The following is a 27,422-nucleotide window of genomic DNA, read 5'->3' as shown; positions in this document are numbered from 1 at the left end:
AAGTCATCTTCTAAGCTGATGTGTATGCCAAACACATTTTCTTGATTATTACCATGAATTAAAGTACTGTATGTGATTCCCTGGAAACATCCAGATTTAGAAAAAAATGGACATGCCTGAATATGGGATGTCTTGTAGTTTAACTTTGTCACAGTAGATACTGCTTCCAAAGAGACAGGCTTTTAAATAGCTGCACATAGCAAACAAATGCTCTACCACCCAAAACCAAACAAACCCCAGAGAAGAGCACATCTTTAAATGCGTATTGACATGCATGGTGTTTCTTTGTTTTCTATCTAAAAACAGTTGCACACACATATTTAATTTTAATTTATTCTAAGATTTCTCAGAGTCAGTCATACCTTAACATGATGGCATTCTGTTTGGTTGGTGATAACGTTTGTGGGGGGTTGCACATTTGTACCAAAATTGTAATTCTCTGTCATTTTAAAGCAAAATTGCTTTTTACAAAAATGAATACTATACTACATGATTTTTCAAATTTTTGATTTTAGTGTATTGTACCTTTATCCCACTGTCTGCTGATACTATATATTTTTTTAAAAAAAATTATTCAAATTTTCTTTCGTGTATATACATTAAAAAGGATGGGACAAGTGAATATTAGGATTAAGAAACAAAACACAAAAAAGGGGGAGGGACACACATGATACATAACTTAGATATTGCTGATACTATATTGTTGTTGCACTCTTTCAAAAACCACATTGAAGTTGCAGCAGTCCAAGCAAGACACAGAACCTAAGGACATTGATATAATATTTCTTAAACTTTAGATACAGAATACCATATGCTATAGACTATAGAATATGCAACAGAATATGCTACCTTTATTAACAGAGTTCTCAACCAACTTTCAAGATTTAAAATTCCTTCCAATTTTTCAAAAAGTTTTTCAAAAAAAATTTCGAAGTAAAAAATACTCCAGGCCCAGTATTTCTAGACTTTAATCTGTTTTTTCCATGTCCTTGGCAGAACTGATCAGGTGGATTGTTTTATTTATTCCTTTTATATGTTTTTTTCCTAGGCTTTAATTCATGGACTGAATAGACATTACTATTCTATTACTATCAACTACAGGAAAAATGAACTAGAACAGAAGGCAAGTTTTGTTTTTGTTTTTACTTAGGGCTTTCTCATTAATTCTTGGGTATTGATTTTTATTCACTGTATAAAAAATAGATCAGACTGATTGTTGGCATGCTGAAATATTTTGATCTGAATTCAAATTTTTCACATTTTTCATTGTCATCCCCCACTCATGTCATATATTCTGTGCATTACCACAGCAAATGAACCTTAATTTGAACTTGGGGGGGGGGGGGGGGGAGATTCCTCCATATTTTTTTTTCCAGAAGGCATCTGCAAACATAAGTAACACATGCTAAAAACAAGTTGGTGAAAACCAGTCTGTCTTATTTGAACAATTTAGGAACATCTTTGTTTAAATTATGATAAAGACATGCCTATTCTATTTTTGAAGCCACATATTTCTGAAAGCAGTTCTGTTACAATAAACTTGATAATTTTCTTGCATTTATTTTTAAAAGCCTGCAGCTTACTTCCTTATATAGTTCAAAGATGCATACAATGTTACTGTTGTTAAAAAAATCAGTGAAGAAACCCTTAACCTACAGCTAAGCATATAGAGCCAAAAAATTGCTTTGGCAAATGTTTAGACTTTCACCTTTTCACCTAGAAACAGGTAAGGTTTGCAAGACACTGGATAAGTTATCTAGGAAAATGATTTTGTAGCATCAGGGCCACCACTGAAACCACAGTGTGTCAGCAACCCTAAGGATGGAAATCATAGAATGATGCAGCCCTCAAGGCATCAAGTGTCATAGATTTCAGTCCAAACCTTAATGTTATTTTGGTGCAAACAGATTACCGCAATGTAGCCTGGCCATATTGAAGCTTTCCAGTGACCATTAAGTAGCCAAAAGGTGACATTCTGCACCCGCAATACATTGTGGGAAGATATGGGAGAAGACGGTCTCTTCTTCCTGACAGATGCCCGAGGGATTTTTTTCTAAAACCTTTGGGATCTAATTGTATCATCCAAATCCTAACATGTGGATGAACTTAAACTTCCTTAAAATGTTTTAACTGGTTTCAAGCTGTGTGTTTTAGTTTGTCAACATATTAATAAGTTCATTTACATTATTTTTGTTGTTTTGAACTGTTCAAGCTGCTTTCCGAGATCCCAGGATATAGGGCAGGATATAAATATTATAACAATAGCATCAACAAGAAAGAATCATCCAGGACAACTGCATTGTAAATGACACTGCTGTAATTTGTCGTCAGATACAAACAATAGCATCTAGAGCAGTGATTCTAAACCTGTGCGTCCCCAGATGTTTTGCCTTCAACTCCCAGAAATCCTAACAGCTGGTAATCTAGCTGGGATTTCTGGGAGTTGTAGGCCAAAACATCTGGGGACCCACAGATTCAGAACCACTGATCTAGAGCAATGATTAAAACCCCTTTTTTTAGCCACAGACTCTTTTTAGTATGAAGTGTAAGCAGTGCATCTCTCGAAGAAAGAATTTGAAAGAGCATTCAAGCAAATTTTTAAATAAAATTAATGTTATTGCATTGTAAATTATTTCCTTCGCGTAAATAGAATATAAAAACCATTTAATAATAAACAATGTGTCTTTTATTCTTATTTTTTCTAGTAAAGATGGGAAATACATAGATATAACAGACCTCTGTTTTGATGGTTTCTTCAGTTTTTACAATCATGAGACTGCATGAGGGTTTTTTATTTTTTTAAAAAGCTCTTGAACAGATCTTTACAAATTCCTTTGATGCCATTGGACAAGTTCCACCATTAATTTATACAGCAAACCATTTTGTCTAATCAGACAATTTCCAAAGAATTGAATCCTCAGACTTTGGAGTCATGAAACAGAAAAGTCATCTGTAGTAGCTCCATATAATTTGGAGTTAATGGAAGTACTGTGAACAGTTTATACCAACAAATATTTTCCTGGTATTACAAATCTCAATAGATATCTGTCCTACTAATTGTATACAATTCAACTCCTATTGCATAATGGAGTTTCCTGCTACAAATAGTAGCTATGTGCTTATAAGTACATCAGACTTTTCACCAATCATTTGGTTGGGTCAACTTTTTATTATATTTCTTTGCAGATGTTACTCAACTTACATAAGAAAAGTTGGATGGAAGGATTAACCCTTCAAGATTACAGTGAACACTGCAAACTCAATGAAACTGTGGTGAAGGAAATGCTAGAATTAGCAAAGAATTATAACAAGGTACTACATTAAGTATTTGCTGGAACATTTGTATATGTGTTGCTCACACAGTCAGTATGTGCCCAAAATTCATATTATCATCTTCCAATCCTGATTCAGATGTCCAGCCCATATGATATAGTGGGATAGCTGTCCATCTTTCAACACACAAAAAGGACTTTGTGTAGGAATGGAAAGTTACCCAATGTACAGATTAAAATGAAATAGTTTGCTATTCATTTGTTCAAGAGGGGGCTAGCCTTGCTAGTACTTAAAAAATAAGTCAGCCATGTGAGCGTTTCCATAGTGGAAAATGCAGTGGAGAAGCATTTATCCTGTAAAACAATAAAAAGGGGTTCCAAGTCTAGAACAGGAAAAGGGCTTCTTACTCATCTCATAAGAAACCTTCCTTTCTTCCTCCCACAGTTTCTTCCTCTGTCAAAATATAAGCCTTACAACGCCTATAGATTATGGCCCAAATCCAATTGTAGTTCCAAGTAATAATTTAGCAGTTCTTCAAAGCAAGAAATCAGAAAACAAAGAAAGATAGAATATTTGAAAAAGAATGAAAAATGAAAAGGGTGGTGGTACAGCAGGTTAAACTGCTGCGATGCTACACTTGCTGTCTGAAAGATCGGCATTTTGAATCCGAGGAGCGGGGTGAGCTCCCGCTGTTAGCCCCAGCTTCTGCCAACCTAGCAGTTCGAAAACATACTAATGTGAGTAGATCAATAGATATCGCTTCTGCGGGAAGGTAACGGCGCTCCATGCAGTCATGCCGGCCACATGACCTTGGAGATGTCTACGGACTACGCCAGCTCTTCGGCTTAGAAATGGAAATGAGCACCAACCAACAAAGTCGGACATGACTAGGCATGATGTCAAGGGGAAACCCTTACCTTTACAGGAAAATTTCTGGGTTGAAAACTTTGGGGTATCTAGTGTCATTACCCTGTTTCCCCTAAAATAAGACATCCCCAAAAAATAAGACCTAGTACAGGTTTTGCTGAATTGCTAAATATAAGGCCTCCCCCAAAAGTAAGACCTAGTAAAGTTTTTGTTTGAAAGCATGCCCGCCGAACAGAACACAAGAGCATGCAGGATCGGTACCATGAAGTGTTGTACATGGAAATATTGGTAGTAACAAGAAATTCTTGATAAGATTCACAGTTTGTCTGGTTATGCTGGTTTATGATGACAACTACTGTACAATATATAATAAATGTTCATTTTTTTGTTCAATAATAAATGTGAATTCTTCTTCATGGAAAAATAAGACATCCCTTGAAAATAAGACCTAGCGCATCTTTGGGAGCAAAAATTAATATAAGACACTGTCTTATTTTCGGGGAAACACGGTATTAAAACCTGGATTAGCTGTGATGATGTCTCAGATCTGAGAGGAACAGGAGGCAATAGTCCAAACTGAGGTAGTAAGCTCATTGAATGAATGTGTATTTGGTAACTCAGCACCTAGGTAAGTAATTCCCTTGATACATACAACTTTGTGTAATTGCTGAATCACTGTTGCTTGTTGATTAGATATGTAGTCCTTGAAACAACGCTATTTCTCTCAGTTTTACAAAATTACACCTTCTTTAAAAGAAATATATAGGCTTCTGAATTAATAAGATCTCAGATGCTAAGATTTTCTGCATTTTTTCACAGGCTGTTGAGGAAGAAGATAAGATGACACCTGAACAGCTGGCAATAAAAAATGTTGGCAAGCAGGTGAGGTGTAATGAATTATAGTGACGTGAAGTAACATGCTTTGTGTGTCTTGTTTAGTCACATGCTGGTGGTTTTACTTTTTCTTTACCCCTCCTTATAAATAGTGCATTTATTTCCAATGAAACAAATTATTTCAAGCCTTCAATGTCAGCAATGGACATAAAATTGTCATTATGCATCTGCCGCTGTTTTTATTCGCTACATGCTCAGTACATTTCATACCCCAGCTTTAAACAATGTATATTTTACTTTGTATTCTTGCACGTAAGTGAAGAATCCAACAGATATTGATACCTAATTTTACCATCAGCAATATTGAAACTTATTGTTAGCATTTGGAGGTACGCGCAGACAACAAGCGAGTAAATTGGAATAATTTCTATAACAGTCGGGATCTTGGCCTGGAGCCAGAGAATTGTGGAACTAGTTCCAGGTGTCCAGCGGAGCGTAGGATATCTGTTATTTAAATAGCTGGCCTCTGTGCCAAATAGCATGCTTGATGGGACACTCAGAGTCTGTTTCCGTTTACTTAAAAGTAAAGTTGTGAGGTTGGAATCCAAAGCATTTCCCAACAAGTTTTACATCTATGATGAAAGCACTGAAGCTCGCCTTTCACTATAACACCAATTGCCACATTTCTTCTTAAAATTACAAGGAAAATCTGTGTTTCTGTTGACTAGGTCTACATGGAAGTAGCAACTCGTATAACTTAACATAGTGGAAGGAATGCGAGATTGAGCTATACATCAGGAAATTTGCTATCTAAATCTCATTTCTGCTGAGAACTTAATACGAGTAGTTGCCTTTAGATAGGCAACTAACCCTCAGCCTTAGTTCTTCTTCACGCCATGATACAGAATTGATAAAACTGATATGTCATCATAATAGTTGTTGCAAGGATTATAGTCTTTTCAGTCATTAAAACATAAAACAGACATTCCATGATTCTCTCCAGTTCCAAACATGGACATGAGTTTCATTGAACACAGCCCTGCTTCTTAAACTGTGGGTCCTGACCCAAATCAGATCCCTTTAACTCAGTGTTCGGGTCACACAAAATTTGGCAACAGTAGAACACCACCCATTTACAAATGTGTTAGCAACAACGTGTAATAAATACAGTGGAGTCTGCAGAAAATGCTTCAGCTGTACTTAATAAAAAGCATTTCCAAGGCTTGAGCAAGCCTTGGAAATGCTGATTTATTTTCAGTAAGTGTTTGATTTTTATTCTTATTTTTTATACCTGGGATCAAATAAAATACTTTCAAGGAGAAAGGGGTTGAAAGTAAAGTTTAAGAAGCTCTGGAATATAGTATGTATCTAGGAGTGTCTGTTAACTGACTAAGAAGTTCAAAACTACAGTAGAGTCTCACTTATCCAACACTTGCTTATCCAACGTTCTGGATTATCCAACGCATTTTTGTAGTCAATGTTTTCAATATAACGTGATATTTTGGTGCTAATTATGTAAATACAGTAATTACAACATAATATTACTGCGTATTGAACTGCTTTTTCTGTCAAATTTGTTGTATAACATGATGTTTTGGTACTTAATTTGTAAAATCATAACCTATTTTGATGTTTAATAGGCTTTTTCTTAATCTCTCCTTATTATCCAACATATTCACTTATCCAGCGTTCTGTCGGCCCATTTATGTTGGATAAGTGAGACTCTACTGTACTTGGAAATTAATGTAGGCCAATCCAGTAGGGTAAATGTGAAGGGTGAAGCTATTAAAGACTATAATAGTTCAGAATGTGTGATTTTTAAGATTTTGTATAAACAATGATGCCTTTAAGGAAAGACGTACCATTGATTTGACTACACCTCTAAATGGGTATGGAGGTTAAGATGAAGTACTGTACTAATTTTGATATTCATTGGTATATTTAGTTTTCTAGTATCATGAAATAGTAAAGTGCCAAAATAACTCCTGTATGGTAACCCACTTTTTTGTTGAACTTCTAGCCTTGTTAAATAGGGTTCACTGCGTATTGGAGATAAATGAAACTGAGAAATAAGTACCTTATTTCTTCGATTGTAAGATGTCATTGATTGTAAGACACACCCTAATTTCAATACCAACCACAACAATACATAAGATATGCCTGTAATTCTAAGATGCACCACATTTTAGATATTTTTAGGGGTGGGGGAGTATATCTTAGAATTGAAGAAATACAGTTCATGTTCTGTCTTTCATCTGGCTCGAACTTTCAAGATGAGCCTCCTGAAAGTTATATCTAAGATTCTAGAGCAGTGTTTCTCAACCTGGGGGGTCAGGACCACTGCCCGGGGGGGGGGGGGGTCATGAGGGAATGTCAGAGGAGTCACCAAAGACCATCAGAAAACACATATTTCTGATGGTCTTAGAAACCCCTTTGGCAGAGAAGGCTGGAGATTTCTCCGCCAATCCTCTTCCGTTTTGGAAACAGACGGCAAATCCTGTCGATGTGGGTGAACTATAACTCTCAACCTCTGAGGTCAGTCCCCTCAAAACCCCACCAGTTTTCAAAGTTTGGCATGTTGAGTATGTGCGACACATTTATTAATTCCATCACCAGTTTGGTACAGAGTGCTCTCTGAGTGTTGGTGAACTACAACTCCCAGAATTCAAAAACAGCCCCCATAACCCCACCAGTATTCAATGTTGGCCATATAGGTAATGTGCTAAGTTTAGTGCAGATCCATTGTGGGCTGGGTTCAGGGTGCTCTTTGACTGTAGGTTAACTATAAATCCCAGCAATTACAACTCCCAAATAACAAAATCATCCCCCCCCCCCCCCCCAATTCCAACAGTATTCAAATTTGGGCATATCGGGTATTTGTGCCAAATTTGGTCCAGTGAATGAAAATACATCCTGCATATCAGATATTTACATTACGATTCATAACAGTAGCAAAATTACAGTTATGAAGTAGCAATGAAAATAATTTTATGGTTGGGAGTCACCACAACATGAGGAAGTATATTAAAGGGTCACAGCATTAGGAAGGTTGAGAACCACTGCTTTAGAGGGATAGTTTCAGAGCTGAGAAGGAGTAGTCGTGTTCTGGCTGAGTAATTTTCCTAAACATACAGTTTCCTTTCTTGACAAGTTTGCATCAAAAAATAAAATTTAGTTGTCAGTAAGCTTCCTTCCTTGGTCAGTACAATATATTTATCAAGTGATCCAGAACTGGAGTGAAATCAATGCTAGTTCATTAGCCCTATATGTCTTCTATTTGCAAACTGGAACTTTTCTAAAAAGAGCATTTTTACACTGCTTCGGGGTTTTTTTTTCTATTTCAGTATGTTTTTCTAGCTGTGTTTTATAGCTTGTTTTCATTTATTTAATTGGAAAGCACTTTTGTTTTGAGTGAGGATATCTTAAAATAACATGGGATGAAGTCCCAGTTCCATTGGAAGCAAATGGCAACGCTCCCATTGATTTCAATGGAGCCCAGATTTCATTAATGAAAGTAATGAGAAAAAAGCTGTGCAATAATATTATTGAATCAGATATTAATTTTAAAAGGCACTGTATGCCCAAATAATTAAAACAGTTGGTTGTATATAGGATTATTTATGTTGATACATCACTTTGAATACTTTGTGCAATGTTGATAGGATGTTGTTGAATTCCTGTACACTACTGTACTCAAGCACAATCTTGAAGTAAGTTCCATTGAGTGTGCAAAGCTTACTGCCAAAGATAAGGGAGTATATGATTATGGCTGCAATCTGATAAGGAGGACCAGAGGTGAAAAGCCCTTGACACCTATCAAAAAGGGGGCTCAGTTCCATAGTCTTTGCTACTCATCTGATTGGCAGGTAAAAATGGAAGAAGCTACAGGGAAGGTTAAACAATGTTTCCAGCTCTTCCTCACCAACCAGCTGAGCTGAATAGAAGCTGAAATATAGGAGAAACGAGAAGATTAATCCTCTCTTTACCTCCCTTGTGCTTTAATATCTCTGCAAAAGTCAAAACCACAAATGTGAATGGGTGACAGTATAAGGGAGCTTCCTATGTTTTCAAATACTTGCATGAGAGAACCTGTGCATGTAGTTACTCATTAATAGCATAAATTCTGCCATCAAATAGAATAATAGAATCATAGAATAGTAGAGTTGGAAGAGACCTCATGAGCCATCCAGTCCAACCCCCTGCCAAGAAGCAGGAAATCACATTCAAAGCACCCCCGACAGATGGCCATCCAGCCTCTGCTTAAAAGCCTCCAAAGAAGGAGCCTCCACCACAGTCCGGGGCATAGAGTTCCACTGCCGAACAGCCTTCACAGTGAGGAAGTTCTTCCTGATGTTCAGGTGGAATCTCCTTTCCTGTCGTTTGAAGCCATTGTTCCGCGTCCTAGTCTGGAGGGCAGCAGAAAACAAGCTTGCTCCCTCCTCCCTATGACTTCCCCTCACATATTTGTACATGGCTATCATGTCTCCTCTTAGCCTTCTCTTCTGCAGGCTAAACATGCCCAGTTCTTTAAGCCGCTCCTCATAGGGCTTGTTCTCCAGACCTTTGATCATTTTAGTTGCCCTCCTCTGGACACATTCCAGCTTGAAAACTTGGAATTGTTTGCGAATGTGATGTTCTCTTAATGTCTATTAATAACCTTTTCCACTTATATTTTAGGACCCCAAACGCCATTTAGAAGAACACGTAGATGTCCTGATGACTTCTAACATTGTCCAGTGTTTAGCAGCAATGTTGGATACTGTTGTGTTTAAATAATGACTTACTCATAAGTGCCGTTTCTTGTCTTTAATCATCTATTGTTTAAAGCTCTGAAACTAAGATATATTTGGATGTCAAAGACATCTGGCATCATTTACAGTCTAAGAGCATCACTCTTGACACCTTCTTCTCTCTTCCGTGCAATTACTTTTGAGATATTTTTAATGTCACGGTCTTTATTCCTGAGCAATTCAAGGACTGAATTATAAAATGTGTTGTGTTTTCATTTTAATATTTCAAAGATATTTGGTATCAGTTATTGTTACATATTTCTTTTAACTTTGTTAACCTGTGTAGCATATGTTGGTGTTCATGAATTGGGAAAGGATTGTTGACAAAGCTGTATAAACCTGAATTAGATACATACATATATACATACATTTATTTCAGTAAGCTGAAGGAAATGATGTCTTCAAAGACTTCCTCTGTAAGAAGTGTGCATCACTCAGTCTTTCCCTCCCTCTCTTTCTTTCTCATATATGTGTATGTATATGTCTTGACCAGGGCTAAACCAAAGTCCCTTTTTAAAATACCTAGTATCAGCCTTGAAATGCAAGAATATCAGAATCCTCCCAAAAGTGTGCAACACTTCTTAACACTGAATTTGAGGTTTCCTTGTTTTTAGGATGATAGTTTTTCAGGTCAGAGGAATTGTGGCTTCTGGGCAGGTTTGAGCTTGTCTCTTCTGCCTGTAACCACTGGATGGGGTTGCTCACATAATGACCACTTATACATCTGTATAAGAATAAATTGGCACAAGATAGAGCTGGAGATTTACTGCATAAAGTAGCTTGGGTAATATCTTCCACATGTACCAGCTGAAAACCTCGATATTTGAAAGTGATGGTAGTTTGTCATTAGTTTGATGTGGTCATAAAACGTCAAAGCAATAGTTTTTGGCAAAGAACAAGAGATAGTTATTGTGAGCAAACCAGGACTCTTTTATGGAATATATGCTTTAAGTGAGAATAGATTTTGCAAGGAATCATCCCAAATTATTAGTACCTCAGTCAACATCTGATCCTTTTAAAATGCTTACAAGAACCTGATAATCTAATCATGAAGTTTACAATTAGGGTTTTTGTATATTCCACAGCTACATGGAATTCAGTGTCACCGGAACTTCATTTTTCGTTCGCCTTTCCATAAAAAAAAAATCAAAAACCAAAACACTCTTCTTTGTTATTAGGGCTGAGAAGAGCCTTCAAAGTAGGAAATGCTGTCACAATCTAAAAATGCACAGACGAGATTCAAAGTATGACCCAATAAACCATCGTAAAATACATAAATCCTTTTTCAACATGTTCTGTAAATAAATGTTTCGTATGTATACAGAGAAATCCAATTTCAAATACACCATAAAAAGATACTTAGTTTCTGTAAATCTTCATGTTTTTTAAAGCCTGGATTTATTTTCAAAACAACTTAATGTAACAAAGCTTAATAGGAAACAAAAGATGTATTTACGCAAAAAGAAAAAAACAAGACTCATTCTAGAGAAACCAGAATGAAGACAATACCTTGAATTAAGTTTTTGAAAGTGAATAAAGGAAAGCCAGTTTCTTATACAATCAATCAGTCCCATTTATTCACTCCTTTATAATTTTGTATGTTTAGCTACCACAGCATATTTCTACATCTGCAGTTTAAAATTACACCCTTTGTTATCCATAGCATACCAAGTTTTAGAAGCAAGCTACTAAACAGTTTTCCAATACAGGTTGTGTGTTTTATTCTGATTATCAAAAATTAAGTTACACATTAAATCTTAATAGAATAACTCAACATTTTCCCTCGGTTGAATCATATGTTGTCCTGTTCTGGTAAAATCCACATTTGAACTTCCAGCAAATCTGGGTTGGTCTGACTGCCTTCTTTGAATCTAGCACATTTGTGCAAAATTCAGTAGCCTGCATATGATCTAATCCAGGAATGAATAAAGAGTGACTCTTGCCTGCAACACCCATCAGCCCCAGCTAACATAGCTGATGGTGAAACCTGTGGTCCAATCTGTGGATTTTGCGCACTCCAATTTGACCCAAGTAACTGCTCAAAACTGGTTCTGTAATTTGGTCTGCTGAAATGTATAGCCGCACACATCTAGAGGTGTCTAGAGTGAATTCATGCATTATGACATGTAGTAGGACATGTGGTGTTCTTCATGTATTTTGGAGATAATCTTATCTGAAAGGCTGCTGTGTGGAAGAGGGAGCTGACATATTTCCCTCAAGTTAGAACCAATGGGACTTTGCAGTGAATCGGACTTAGGAAAAAATGGAGAAAACTTGGTAATAGTTTTGTGGTGGAACAAACTATCTGCTGGAGGCTAGTCTTCTTTTCTTATGTTGTAAACCGCCCTGAGTCCCCCTCCCCCAGGGGTGCTAAAGGTGGTATATAAATATACTAAATAAATAAATCCTTACAATAAAGCAGAGGCTGTAAGGACACATACGAGGGTTGAATGAAAAGTAATGCCTCCACATTCGTTACTCCTCAACAGATGGCAGTACTGGTATATGGCAGGTACTGGCTTGTTCAGTAGACTCTACAGTTCCATTTGGCGGGAAGCCTTAGCATTGAACGGTTGTGTTGTTAACGTGCGAAGTATGGAACCCTGCGCAGACGGTTGGTCAATGCGATTGAAGCAACGTGCAGTCATTGAATTCTTGACAGCAGAAGGTGTCACCCCAAAGGAGATTCATCAGAGAATGCAAGCTGTTTATGGTGATTGTGTTGATGTGAGTACTGTGCGTCGTTGAGCGAGTAAGTTTAAAGATGTTGAGGTGGGAACATCTGACTTGCGTGACAAACAAAGAGATGGACGTCCTGTGACAGCAACCACTGAGTTTCACAAGCAAAAGGTTGGCAGATTGATTCAGGACGATCGTCGTATCACTGAGAGAAATTTCAAGCTTGATCAGCATTTCACAAGAATGTATGGGTCACATTATTGCTTTGCTTGGCTATTGGAAGATCTGTGCACGATGGGTACCCAGGATGCTGATGCCTGAAATGAAAGTGCACAGACTTGAAATTTGCCAGGAACTCCTCTCGCGTTACGAGAATGAAGGTGATGACTTTCTCCTTTAGGGTGACACCTGTTGTCAAAAATTGAATGACTGCACGTTGCTTAAGTCGCATTGACTGACCATCTGCGCAGGGTTCCATACTTCGCACTTTAACAACGCAACCGTTCAATGCTAAGGCTTTCCGCCAAATGGAACTATAGAGGAGAGTCTACTGAACAAGCCAGTACTTGCCGCATATCAGTACTGTTATCTGTTGAGGAGTTACGAAGGTGGAGGCATTACTTTTCATTCAACCCTCGTATTAAGAAAGTTGTGGCTGCATTTTGCAGTACAGAACTTGTTTTGAGCAGGTGGTTGGATCAGATTGGAATGTGCAAAATCCATAGATTGGAGTACAGTTCTCACCATCACCTATGCTAGCTGGGGCTTATGAGAGTTGCAGTCAAGAATCACTCTGTTCATTCCTGGATCAGATGATGTTCAGGCTACAATCTATCTCTCATCCCTGAATGCATTTGGTATACTGCTGCTCGAAAATTATGTCATGGTAAGTATTGCCAAGTTGTCTTTTATAGTGGCTCATAAGAGCAGAACAGATTACAGCTATTACTGCAGAAGATTAATCAAAACACTCCTCCTTTATTACTGTTCCGTGCTCATTAAATAATGAAAGATTACAACTGTGATGGGGGTTGTCATCAGTAAGAGAAAATTTGAATTGAAGACGGAGGTAAGAGAGTCTAGCCTTGAATATGAGGATCCAAACACTCGTGCTTCATTGTCCCAGAATAATATTGACTTAATACATGTTTATATTCAAAAGGGCAGTGAGTAATCTGTCCTTAACAACATCCCTCTCATCTTGCTTAAATTTCTATTTAACAGAGACAGCAGTCAACATGCTGATCGAATGTGAAGCAAATCCAGATGCCTACTGTATCCCATATCTACTCTAGCAACACTATTGTTGAAATGTGCCTTCAAGTTGTTTCAAATTTGTGGTGTCAACTATCTTCACAGTATTTGTTCAGAGGAATTTTACCATTCTTCCTCAAAGCTGAGAGAGTGTGACTAGCCCAGGGTCATCCAATGAATTTCCATACTGTGTGAAGATTTAAACTGGTATTTCAGTAAGGTAAGGTAAAGGTTTCACCTGATGTTAAGACCAGTCATGTCTGACTCAGGGGGGTTGGTGCTCATCTCCATTTCTAAGCCGAAGAGCCGGCGTTGTCCGTAGACACCTCCAATGTCATGTGGCCGGCATGACTGCATGGAGCACTGTTACCTTCCCACCGGAGTGGTACCTATTTATCTACTCACATTGGCATGTTTTCGAACTGCTAGGTTGGCAGGAGCTAGGGTTAACAGCGGGCGCTCATTCCACTCCCGGGATTTGAACCTGGGACCTTTTGGTCCGCAAGTTCAGCAGCTCAGTGCTTTAACACACTTCGCCACCGGGGCTCCAAGATATTTCAGTATCTTAATCCAAAGTTCAAGATGACACCCTACAGTGGCTCTTGGCAACACTGTTAAAATACATGCTGATGTTATTGACATACACTTGTTCATCTTCCAGGGTGAAACATACCACTAATTGCCATGTTCTGTATATAATAAAACACACCACGCTCCACATGGCTGTGGGGAAATTGAAGCATGTGGGCAGCCACAAAGACCTTTTGAACATGCCTTGGTGCTCTCCTGTACATTCTTAAAATGCTCCAATTTCTTTTAATAGTAAACAAGGAATAAAAATAGTTGCAAATGGCATCAGTATTGCACCTTCCATTTGAAAAATTGCTGAAAAATGCAACAAGAAGTTGCATCACATCACTTCCTATTTTGGTGCAGTTGTGCAATGTAACCACAAGAAGTTTGGGTAGAAATGATAACGCGTGCAACCAGCACAATTGATCTATGTTCAACTATAAATGGGCAGACAGCTGATATACAATTTATTGTGTTATTTAGCTCATCGGTATAATAATAATAATATCTCATTATGGTTGTTGTATGCCTTCAAGTCATTTCTGACTTCTGACAAACCTAAAATGAACTTTTTCATTGAGTTTCTTGGTAAGTTTTTCCCCCCAGAGTTTTCCATTGCCTTCTGTGGCTGAAGGCAATGGAAAAATGGAGCCTCTGGTGGCTCAGTGTGTTAAAGCACTGAGCTGCTGAACTTGCAGACCGAAAGGTTCAAATCCGGGAAGCAGAGTGAGCACCCACTGTTACCTCCAGCTTCTGCCAACCTAGCAGTTCGAAAACATGCAAATGTGAGTAGATCAATAGGTACCGCTCCGGCGGGAAAGTAACAGATTTCCATGCAGTCATGCTGGCCACATGACCTTGGAGGTGTATAAGGACAATGCCGGCTCTTTGGCTTAGAAATGGAGATGAGCACCAACCCCAGAGTCAGACACGACTGGACTTAACGTCAGGGGAAACCTTTACCTTCTGTGGCTGAGAGAATGTAGCTTGCCCAAGTTCACAGAGTGGGATTCATAATTCAACATTCAAACACTACACCTGATATATGTTATCTATTTTACATGTTGTATTTACAGTTCTCACCCTACTCATATGTACAGAATTCTGAATACCTTCTTTATATAAAGGGCCACCTCCTTCACTTTCTTTTGGCTCTTTGACCAAGGTTTATTCGTTCCTGATTATATTCCAATTATGAGTTTCATCTTGCTTCTTATATTCCTCATATTGGTTTCTAGATCTTAAAATCCACTGACATTACAGCCTATAAGTTACCCACTATATTTACCTATAAATTACTGGGGCTTCATCTCCATTCTGTGGCTGCCTCAAATGGTGTTATGTGTGTTGTCATCTGAACTCTGTTGCTATCTTGTTAGATCAGCCCCCTCCCTCCTACCCTTTAGAAAATGAGTAAAAACTTGGCTGGGAGCACGCCATAGATAGATAGATAGATAGATAGATAGATAGATGGATGGATGGATGGATGGATGGATGGATGGATGGATGGATAGCGCGGTGCAATAATTGTACCTGGAAATTGTGCAATGGATTATGGAACAGCTTTAGACCTTGTCCTTGAATGATGTCTTATATTGGAATGTATTTTAATTATGTTTTAATGATTTTTTTATGCCTGTGTTTTATGTCCAAAGCACTGCACAAGTGCCGTAGCAAGTCACCTTGAGTCCCCTTCGGGGTAGAGAAAGACGGGATATAAATATGGCAAATAAATAAATAATAAATAGGCTGATAAAATGTAATTGCAGCAGGAAAAACGCCCATCTGGATACAGCTTTGTGCATCAACTCATGTCTGTCCTGTAGTTTCATTGCACTTGAATCATGACTGGGTCATCTCTTTTCAGTCCCTGGAAAACCCACCAATGAATCCAAAACTGCTGTTCTTCCTTCACTTTTTCTTGTGCAAGACTATCGTTCCACTCCAGTCCCAATATGATTTTCAGATAAAGGTGAGGTATAGATAAGATAATGATAATGTTCATATAGACGTTTCTATCCCACATTTCATCCCAAGGATCCAACAAAGGCTTACACATTGTTAATTTGCAAATTCCCGGCCCTTAAGCTCTTAATCTAAAAAGACATTAAACACAAGGAAATGTGGATATGGGGAAATTGTGGGATGGGATAAAGTCCAGCGAGTGCTGGCTGCTCTTCTCTCCCTAAAAGGCCAATGGCAGTTGGGATGGAGGGAGGACCTTCTTTTTTGCTGCTAGAATCAAGACATGATGATGCTGTTTCTCTTCCTCGGAGTCCAGAACTATGACAGCTTACAAGGAACTGTACGTAGAAGGAAAGGAAACAGATTTGAAAGTATTTACATCTCACTGAATTATGCCAAAGTGATTTTTCCCCTCAAAGAATTCTGATCTTGTTGTGGCATTTGCATGTGCATCCCTAAGTGCCATCTCTTTTCACTGTGTAACACATTCAAATGTCTTTTCGAACAGATGACAATGACTTTGCATATGAGTTAGGCATACATAAATTCCTTGGAAATCAATGAGAACAACTATACAATCCTCAGTGCTCTTATATCAGCTTACAAGGAACAGGAGAAGGAAGTCTCATTGAAATAAATTACATTTCTTTACTTAAAGTCAAACTTTTGCCTTCCAGATGTTTTGGCCTTCCAGATGTTTTGAATTTCACCTCCCAGAATTCTTGGTTGTTAGCTAAGATGGATGGGGCTTCTGGGAGATAGAAAGATTAAGTGTGGAAATCATTGATTTAAAGCAGCGATTCTCAACCTGTGTGTCCCCAGGTGTTTTGGCCTACAACTCCCAGAAATCCCAGCCAGTTTACCAGCTGTTAGGATTTCTGGGAGTTGAAGGACAAAACATCTGGGGAACCACAGGTTGAGAACTACTGACATATTGTGTTGTCATCCTTTTTTCCTACTGCCTTCAACTACCCCCAACGTTACCACATTTTCAGTGACTTCTTGTGTTAAGTCCAATATACGATAGCCTCCATTTAATCACCTTGACTTCTAAGAATGATAATTAAGTGGATATAATTCCATCTAAGAAGAAAGATTTCTAACCAGTATGGGAAATTCCTACTTTTAAGAGATGTTTTGAGTAGCCTGACAAACTCTTCTAAAAGTTGTTTTTTGTAGGAACAGTTACAAAACATTTCAGTGGGAAACCCCAGCATGAAGATCTTAAGGTGGAATTCGCCAATCACTCTAAGAAATTGTTCTGTTAGTTATTTTGGCAAATGTTTATGGCACAATAGAGGTCCTTGGCTTTAAGGTGATGCAAGATTGCAACAGTGTAACTAGGCACATAGGAGCCTCCAGTGGCTCAGTGTGTTAAAGCGCTGAGCTGCTGAACTTGCAGACTGAAAGGTCTCAGGTTCAAATCCGGGGAGCGGAGTGAGCGCCCGCTGTTAGCCCCAGCTTCTGCCAACCTAGCAGTTCAAAAACATACAAATGCGAGTAGATCAATAGGTACCACTCTGGCGGGAAGGTAACGGCGTTCCATGCAGTCATGCCGGCCACATGACCTTGCAGGTGTCTACGGACAACACCGGCTCTTTGGCTTAGAAATGGAGATGAGCACCAACCCCCAGAGTCGGACCCAACTTCAGGGGAAACCTTTACCTTACTAACTAGGCACATGCAATATATGAATGGACTCAGTAAGATCTAAGGCAGGAGGATCTCTTGGAGATCTCTCATTCATAGAGTCCCTAGAAGTCCGTCAGTCCAACTTGATGTTACATAACAACAAGATCAACAACACATTTTGTTAAACTGACCTTCATGGGTTAAATACAAAGGGTAGATATTGGGCTAACATTCCTTGTAATGGATGTTCCAATCTTTTGTGTGGGTATATGGAAAGAGTATAGATCTTGAAGTGAAATGGGGAAGAGAGGTGTTCACTCCCTCTTTTCTATCATTTTTATCACTGTCCACTTTCAAGGGAAACCAAACCTCTTCACTGTAAAGTACCCTGACTCCCATCTGCTCAAGCCAATATGGCCAATGCTCAGAAAAATTGGATGTGGCCTAAAATATCTGGAATGTGCCAACTAAGAGGGCTGACTAACTCAAGAAGATTGCTTATAGAGAGACTGGCTCTGATGCTGTCAAATGAACATTGAAACACTAGTGGGAGAAAGAACTCTTGTTTGAGGCAGGTGTATGGAGAAACTAAGCAAGGAAGGTTTATATATCTGTGGAAGTTCCTGGGTGGGGGGAAAGAACTCTTGTCTGTTGGAGGCCAGTATGAATTTTGTAATTAAACACCTTGATTAGCATTAAATGGCCTTCCCAGCCTCACAGCCTGGCCTGGGGGGAATCCTTTGTTCAGAGTCGTTAGCTGCCCCTGATTGATCCATGTCTGGAATTCTTCTGTTTTCAGAGTGCTGCTCCTTATCTACTGTTCTGATTTTGGAGTTTTAAAATACTGGTAGCCAGATTTTGTTCATTTTCATGGTTTCCTCCTTTCTGTTGAAGTTGTCCACATGCTTGTGGATTTCAATGGCTTCTCTGTGTAGTCTGACATGTGTGATGTCTCATGGGCCTTGGAGTTCTGATCCCAGCGCCATTGTAGCTGATGAGGATGAAAACGGGATTTTTGCCAGCTCAGCAGGAGCCGGAATCTTTCCAGATGCCTGTTGTTGATGATTCTACCCGAGAGCCCATTAAGGAAGACCTTGAACAGGCCTTTTCCCCTGCCTCCCCTCCTTTTCCCAGGAAACAGTCCTATGCGGCGGGATAGGAGTGAGAAAGAACAGTTTCGGAGAAGCTTGAGATTAGCAGCTAAACAAGACATTAATTAGCCATATTCCCCTGGGAAACTCTAGGGAGGAACGCATCTGGAAGGAGATGTGTTTCGCTCTCCTTTCCCTTGGGAAAGGAAGCTCAGGACACCTGCTTTGCAGAGAAATGAAACTGAGTTAAAAGTGCCCGACATGAAGGATTCCGTGCGGAGTCAACAGATCAACTTCGGGAGCGATTTCGTGGTTCCAGCCAAGTGTGGACTTCGCAAAGTCCGCAACTCCAGTTCCTTGCCTTGCCTTGTCTAGCCAAGTATTCAAGAACTATCTTGCCTTGCTTCCAGCCTTGGACCTTGTTTCTAGTATCAAGCCTTGCTTTCAGTTCTTGTAGTGGACTTACTTTGAACTTTGGAGAGAATTTGGACGCTTCCCCTCTCTATTGCTTGCAAATAGAATGTGTTTCGGTTTGGATTTGCAACTTTGGACTCTAATATAAAATATTGGACAATATAATTTTGGACTATTTCTGACCTTTCCTGAAAGGCCTTTTATTGGACTATATTTCCTACTTGTTTTTATTATTCTTACATATTTCCTTAATAAAGATATTAGATAGTTTTTGGCCTCCGTGTGTCGGTTCTTAGTGCTCTGTTGCCCTGGGCGTGACAACATGGTAGTTGTTGGAGTGGTCGAGTATGTGTGTTCTCAAATAATATGCTGTGTCCAGGTTGGTTCATCAAGTGCTCTGCTATGGCTGATTTCTCTGGTTGAGTGAGTCTGCAGTGCCTTTCATGTTCTTTGACTTGCATTTGGCGGTCCCTATGTAGACTTGAAGGAGCCCCGGTGGCGAAGTGTGTTAAAGCACTAAGTTGCTGAACTTGCAGACCGAAAGGTCGCAGGTTCAAATCCCGGGAGTGGAGTAAGCGCCCGCTGTTAGCTCCAGCTTCTGCCAACCTAGCAGTTCGAAAACATGCAAATGTGAGTAGATCAATAGGTACTGCTCCGGCGGGAAGGTAACGGCACTCTATGCAGTCATGCCGGCCACATGACCTTGGAGGTGTCTACAACGCCGGCTCTTTGGCTTAGAAATGGAGATGAGCACCAACCCCCAGAGTTGGACACAACTGGACTTAAGTCAGGGGAAACCTTTACCTACCTTTTTACGTAGACTTGTCCACAGCTGTATGGTATAAGGTAGACTCTTGCTGAGGTGAGAGGATCCCTCTTATCCTTAGCTGACTGTAGCATTTGTTGGATTTTCTTAGTGGGTCTGTAGATAGTTTGTAGGTTGTGGGGTATTCTCTTTTTTAAAAGAAATCACTTTTTAGAATCACTCTTTTAAAAATCAGGGGCTATTCCTCCTCTCCCGAAAATGTAATCCTTCTCCATATTTTCTTCCTACGAAATCCAGGTAATTCTTTGTCCTGTTGTGGCAGGAGAACTCCATCTCCATGTGAGAAGGCGACTTTCAAAAAGGAGGCCGTTTCTCTCTCTCTCTCTGATCATCTCCCCCGCATTCCTGGGCGGAGATGAAATATTTATTTACCTACCAACCCGTAAACATCCGAGCAAAAGGCATTAAGGCACTTCGGCTTATGATTATTTCAGGGGGATAATACTTTTGAGTGTCTGGGGCGGGAGGAAGGAAGCCACGCTTGTTTGTTTCCCGGGCCCCTTCCTGCCTGGCAAGCAGGCAGAGAGATCTAGATTGGGAAACAACAACAAACCCAGGCTTCCAAGATGCCTCTCTGTGTACTATATAGATAGCCTGGGTTTGTTTATGTTTATGGGTGTAGATGTAGATATAGATGATATAGATATAGAAAGCTATGTATATATTTATATTGGTAGTTAGGATTTGTGTGTTCTATATAGCTATGTATATGTATGTTTGTGTATGTATGTATGTGTATAGGTAGTCTGGGTTTGTTTTTGTTTTTGTTTATGGATATAGATATAGGTGATGATATAGATATAAGTATAGATATAGATACCCTGTTTCCCTAAAATAAGACATCCCCAGAAAATAAGACCTAGTAGAGGTTTTGCTGAATTGCTAAATATAAGGCCTCCCCCAAAAGTAAGACCTAGCAAAGTTTTTGTTTGGAAGCATGCCCATCGAACAGAACACCAGAGCATGCAGGATCAATAAATGTATGTACCATATACATGGAAATAATGGTAGTAATAAGAAATTCTTGATAGGATTCACAATTTGTCTGGTTATGCTGGCTTGTGATGACAACTACTGTACAGTATATAATAAATGTTCATTTTTTTTGTTCGACAATAAATGTGAATTCTTCTTCATGGAAAAAATAAGACATCCCCTTAAAATAAGACCTAGCGCATCTTTGGGAGCAAAAATTAATATAAGACACTGTCTTATTTTCAGGGAAACACGGTAGGAGCTATATGTTTATAAATAAACATATATGTTTATAAATAAACAATAAACATATTGGTAGTTGAGGTTTGTGTGTTTCTATATAGCTATGTATTTATTATTTACAGTATTTACATTCTGCCCTTCTCACCCCGAAGGGGACTCAGGGCGGATCACATTATATACAGTACATATAGGGCAAACATTCAATGCCCATATACACATAGAACCGAGACAGACGCAGAGGCAATTTAACCTTCTCCTGAAGGGATGTTCGATTCTGGCCACAGGGGGGAGCAGCTGTTTCATCATCCACTGTGACGGCACTTCCTCATTCCGTAAATTAGTTAAATTTGCCTCCCCACTTTATAAGTGGTACCTTATTTCCTACTTGATAGATGCAACTATCTTTTGGGTTGCTAGGTCAGCAACGAGCAGGGGCTATTTTTTATTTTATTTTTTTATTGACGGGTGCTCACCCCGCCACGGGCTGGCCCCGAACTCATGACCTCATGGTCAGAGTGATTTATTTGTGTATTTATGTATGTATGTATGCATGTATATAGGTATTCTGAGTTGTTTTTGTTTATGGATATAGATATAGATATAGATATACAGAACTATGTAGATATGTATATTGGTAGTTGGGATTTGTGTGTTTCTACCCTGTTTCCTCTAAAATAAGACATCCCCAGAAAATAAGACCTAGTAGAGGTTTTGCTGAATTGCTAAATATAAAGCCTCCCCTGAAAGTAAGACCTAGCAAAGGTTTTGTTTGGAAACATGCCCGCCGAACAGAACACCAGAGTAAATGTATGTACCATAGAGTGTTTACATGGAAATATTGGTAGTAACAAGAAATTCTTGATAGGATTATATTTTGTCTGGTTATGCTGGTTTGTGATGACATCTACTGTACAGTATATAATAAATGTTCATTTTTTGTTCAACAATAAATGTGAATTCTTCTTCATGGAAAAATAAGACATCCCCTGAAAATAAGACCTAGTGCATCTTTGGGAGCAAAAATTAATATAAGACACTGTCTTATTTTCGGGGAAACACGGTATGTAGCTATGTATATGTATGTTTGTGTATATACTTTGTTTATGGATATAGATAGATATAGACGATACAGATATAGGTATAGGTATAGATATAGATAGATGCTATGTATATATGTTTATAGGTAGTTGAGATTTGGGTGTTTCTATATAGCTATTTATATTTATGTTTGTGTATGTATGTAGGTAGGTAGTTAGGTAGCCTAGGTTTGTTTTTGTTTCTGGGTATAGATATAGATGATATAGGTATAGGTATAGATATAGATAGGTGCTATGTATATATGTTTATAGATAGTTGAGATTTGGGTGTTTCTATATAGTGATGTATATGTACGTTTGTGTATGTATGTATGTATGTAGGTATGTATGTATGTATATAGGTAAGTAGCCTGGGTTTGTTTTTGTTTTTGGATATATTTAGATATATAGATGATATAGATATAGAGAGCTGTGTGTATATGTTGGGGTTTGTGTGTCTCCAGCTATGTGTATGTATGTATGTATGTATGTATGTATGTATGTATGTATGTATGTATATGGGTAGCCTGGGTTTGTTTTTCTTTATGTTTATAGATGTAGATGTAGATATAGATGATACAGATATAGATATAGATAGCTATGTATCTGTTTTTGTTTATGGATATAGATAGATATAGATGATATAGATATAGGTATAGATATAGATATAGTGAGTTATGTATATATCTATATTGGTAGTTGGGATTTGTGTGTTTCTATATAGCTATGTATATGTATGTTTGTGTGTGTGTGTGTGTGTGTATGTATGTATGTATATAGGTGGCCTGGGTTTATTTTTGTTTTGGTTTATAGATGATAAAGATATATAGATAGGAGCTAACTATATGTATATAGTTAGTTGGAGTTTGTGTGTCTGTGTATAGCTATGCATATGTATGTGTGTGTGTGTATGTATATAGGTAGCCTGGGTTTGTTTTTGTTTATGGATGTAGATAGATATAGATGATATAGATATAGATAGGAGCTATGCATATATGTATATTGTTAGTTGGGGTTTGTGTGTCTGTATATAGCTATGTATGTGTATGTATATATATAGTAGCCTGAGTTATAGATAAGTGTGTGTGGTGTGTGTGTTTGTGTTAACCTGAGTTTAGTAATCTAGGTTTGTTTTTGTTCATCTAAAACAAACAAACACACACACACACATATATATATATACACACACACATATACATGCATTATGTATGTTTATATGTATATTGGTAGTCAGGTTTGTGTGTGTATGTTATATCTTGAGATTAGAGAGAGAGACAGAGTGTGTGTCTGTGTGTGTGTGTGCATATATAATATTATATTTTATATACAATATAATATATTGTATTATGTGTGTATAATATTATATTATATACACACATACGTATATGCATATGTGTGAGTATATCTTGAGATTATAGAGACAGACAGACAGTGTGTGTATATGTGGGTGTGTATATATAATATATGTTATACTAGCTGTGCCCGGCCACGCGTTGCTGTGGCGAAGTCTGGTGGTATGGGAAATAAAGTATTGAGGAATTGGTGGTAGTTAAGTCCAGTCGTGTCTGACTCTGGAGGTTGGTGCTCATCTCCATTTCTAAGCCGAAGAGCCGGCGTTGTCCGTAGACTCCTCCAAGGTCATGTGGGATGACTGCATGGAGCGGCGTTACCTTCCTGCCGGAGCAGTACCTATTGATGCACTCACATTTGCATGTTTTCGAACTTCTGGGTTGGCAGAAGCTGGGGCTAACAGTGGGGGCTCTCTCCGCTCCCCCAATTCAAACCTGTGGCCTTTCGGTCCAGAAGTTCAGCAGCTCAACGCTTTAACACGCTGCGCCATCAGGGGATATTATTTCCTAAAGGTTGTGAATATACAATATTTCTGATTGGTTTTTTTTGTTTGTTGGAGGCAAGTATGAATGCTGCAATTAGGAAAAATGATTAGGATGTAATGGCCTTGCAGCTTTAAAGCCTGGCTGTTTCCTCCCTGAGTGAATTTTTTGTTGGGAGGTGTTAGCTGGCCCTGATTGTTTCCTGTCTGGAATTCCCTTGTTTTCAGAGTGGTGTTGTTTGCGATATTTTATGTGCTTCTACTGTCTGTGGCCCTGAGAAAACAGGATTTGCCAGACTTTGATTATGGGAATCCTTTGTTGGGAGGTGTTAGCTGGCCCTGATTGTTTCTTGTGTGGAATTCCCCTGTTTATTTACTGTCCTGGTTTTAGAGATTATATTGTTCTGCATTATTCTATCCCAGTAATTATTTCATATTAAAGAAGAATCTCACTTATCCAACATTCGCTTATACAATGTTCTGGATTATCCAACGCAGTCTGCCTTTTCATAATCAATGTTTTTGTAGTCAGTGTTTTAAATTCATTGTGATATTTTAGTGGTAAATTTGTAAATACAATACAGTACAGTAGAGTCTCACTTATCAAACGGGCCGACAGAACGTTGGATAAGCGAATATGTTGGATAATGAGGAATTAAGGATAACCCTATTAAACATCAAATTAGGTTATGATTTTACAAATTAAGCACCAAAACATGATGTTAGACAACAAATTTGTCAGAAAAAGTAGTTCAGTACACAGTAATGCTATATAGTAATTACTGTATTTATGAATTTAGCACCAAAATATCATGATATATTGAAAGCATTGACTACAAAAATGCGTTGGATAATCCAGAACGTTGGATAAGCGAGACTCTACTGTAAATACTACATAGCATTACTGCGCATGGAACTACTTTTTCTGTCAAATTTGTTGTATAATATGATGTTTTGGTGCTTAATGTATATAACGATTACCTAATTTGATGTTTAATTGGCTTTTCCTGAATCCCTTCTTATTATCCAACATATTCACTTATCCTGCCGGCCTGTTTACGTTGGATAAGTGAGACTCTACTGTATATTGATAATCTTAAATTATCTGCTTAGTACTGGATTATATGAGGCCCCTTCTTCACAGCTGTATAAAATGCACACTGAAGTGGATTATATGGCAGTGTGGAGTCAAGATAATCCAGTGCAAAGCAGATAATATAAGATTATAAATGGGTTATATAGCTGTGTTGAAGGGCCTTGAGTCTACACTGCCATATAATCCAGTGCAAATTAGATAATCTGTGGAAGAAGTCTGTGAGGCCTAAATCTGCCTCTCCCCTAACTGAAACCTGGCTGTCCCTTGGTTGCTAGGCAACCAAGTGGGCAGAGATTAGCCCTCTAAACTGGCAGCCATTGGATAAAAACAATTATTGCTCTCCCTCTAATTAGGACTTTATTTTTCTTTTCTTTTTGTTGTATCAACCTTGAGGCGTGGATGATGGGTTGTGTTGTCAAATTTTGAGGTTGGGGGGCCTGTACTTTTGTTGTTTTGTGAATTGCCGTGATGCCATCACTCTTTTATATATATAGATTATATTATGTGTGTATAATATAATTATTATTATTAATGGGTTGTCGAAAGCTTTCATGGCCGGAATCACTGGGTTGCTGTGTGGCCATGTTATTGTTATTATTATTATTATTATTATTATTATTATTATTATTATTATTATTATTATTATTATTCGTGGGGATGATCCTACTGCTCCAATAGAGGTGGTGGTGGTGGTGGTGGAGTGCATTGGGAAGGTAACTTAGAATGGGTTGCTGTGAAATTTCTAGGCTGTGTGGCCATGTTCCAGAAGCATTCTCTCCTGACGTTTCGCCCGCATCTATGACAGACATCCTCAGAGGTTGTGAGGCCTGCTGGAAACTAGGCATGTGTCTAGGACTATTATTATTATTATTATTATTATTATTATTATTATTATTATTCTTATTTATTCGTGGGGATGATCCTACTGCTCCAATAGTGGGGTGCGTTAGGAAGGTAATGTAGAATGGGTTACTGGGAGTTTTCCGGGCTGTGTAGCCATGTTCCAGAAGCATTCTTTCCTGACGTTTCTCCCGCATCTATGACAGGCATCCTCAGGGGTTGTGAGGTCTGTTAGAAACTAGGCAAGTGGAGTGTGTGTGTGTATATGTGTATCTATCTATCTATCTGGAATGGCCAGGGTGGCTGAAAGAACTCTTGTTTGTTTGAGGCAGATGTAAATGTTACAATTGTTACAACCTTGATTAGCATTTAATAGCCTTGCAGCTTCAAGGTCTGGCTGCTCCATCTCAATTTATGTTTTCCCCAAATAATATTTTTATGTCTAGATTCCTGAGATCCAAACGTTCTCTTTCATTTCTAATTCAGCACGGATCGAAATAGAAAAAAATAGAAGCTCTGGGGGACCTTCTCTTCCTTCCTTCCTTCCTTCCTTCCTTCCTTCCTTCCTTCCTTCCTTCCTTCCTTCCTTCCTTCCCTCCTTCCTTCCCTTCCTTACCCCTCGTCCTTCTTTACCCCTTCCTTCCCTCCTTCCTTCCCTTCCTTACCCCTCGTCCTTCTTTACCCCTTCCTCCCTTCCCTCCTCCTGTTCTTTCTCTCTATTCCTCCCTTCTTTCTCCCTTTCTCTTCCCGCCTTCCCCCCAATGCCATTGAGCCTAGATTCCCTCTTTAAGGCTGGCAGACTCCCTGCTTCCTCTTGCCTCGCTCGTGGCGACCGGGAGCCAGGTGATTATCCTAATTAACGTCCCCCTAATTAAATTAATCTCCTCGGCGAGCCCATGGCAGGAGGGGCTGCGTGCGCGGGGCGAGGAGGAAAAAAAAGAAAGGGAAGGAATTTGAGAAGTATTAGAGAGAGCGGATTAAGGAAGTGGAGATTGAGAGAGAGAGAGAGAGAGAGAGAGAGAGAGAGAGAGAGAGAGAGAGAGAGAGAGAGAGAGAGAGAGAGAGAGAGAGAGAGAGAGAGAGATTGGGTTGCTGTGAGTTTTCGGGCTGCATGTTGCCATGGTCCAGAAGCATTCTCTCCTGACATTTCGCCCACATCTTGT

General features: G+C 38.7%; 1 protein-coding gene across 1 annotated transcript in view; it reads left to right on the top strand.

Moving 5' to 3' along the window:
- The window catches only part of psmd14 (proteasome 26S subunit, non-ATPase 14), a 61,975-nt gene extending 50,647 nt beyond the window's left edge, over window positions 1–11,328 (top strand). The window contains exons 9-12 of the mRNA XM_062965247.1: window positions 1,049–1,123; window positions 3,187–3,312; window positions 4,960–5,022; window positions 9,652–11,328. Coding sequence (XP_062821317.1) covers window positions 1,049–1,123; window positions 3,187–3,312; window positions 4,960–5,022; window positions 9,652–9,750 — 363 coding nt within the window. The 3' untranslated portion in view covers window positions 9,751–11,328. The remainder of the gene's footprint in view (window positions 1–1,048; window positions 1,124–3,186; window positions 3,313–4,959; window positions 5,023–9,651) is intronic.
- Window positions 11,329–27,422: the final 16,094 nt, after the last annotated feature.

This window comes from Anolis carolinensis, chromosome 1 (assembly GCF_035594765.1).
Source record: "Anolis carolinensis isolate JA03-04 chromosome 1, rAnoCar3.1.pri, whole genome shotgun sequence".
NCBI classification, from domain to species: domain Eukaryota; kingdom Metazoa; phylum Chordata; class Lepidosauria; order Squamata; family Dactyloidae; genus Anolis; species Anolis carolinensis.
This window is presented reverse-complemented; position numbering and strand designations above follow the sequence as displayed.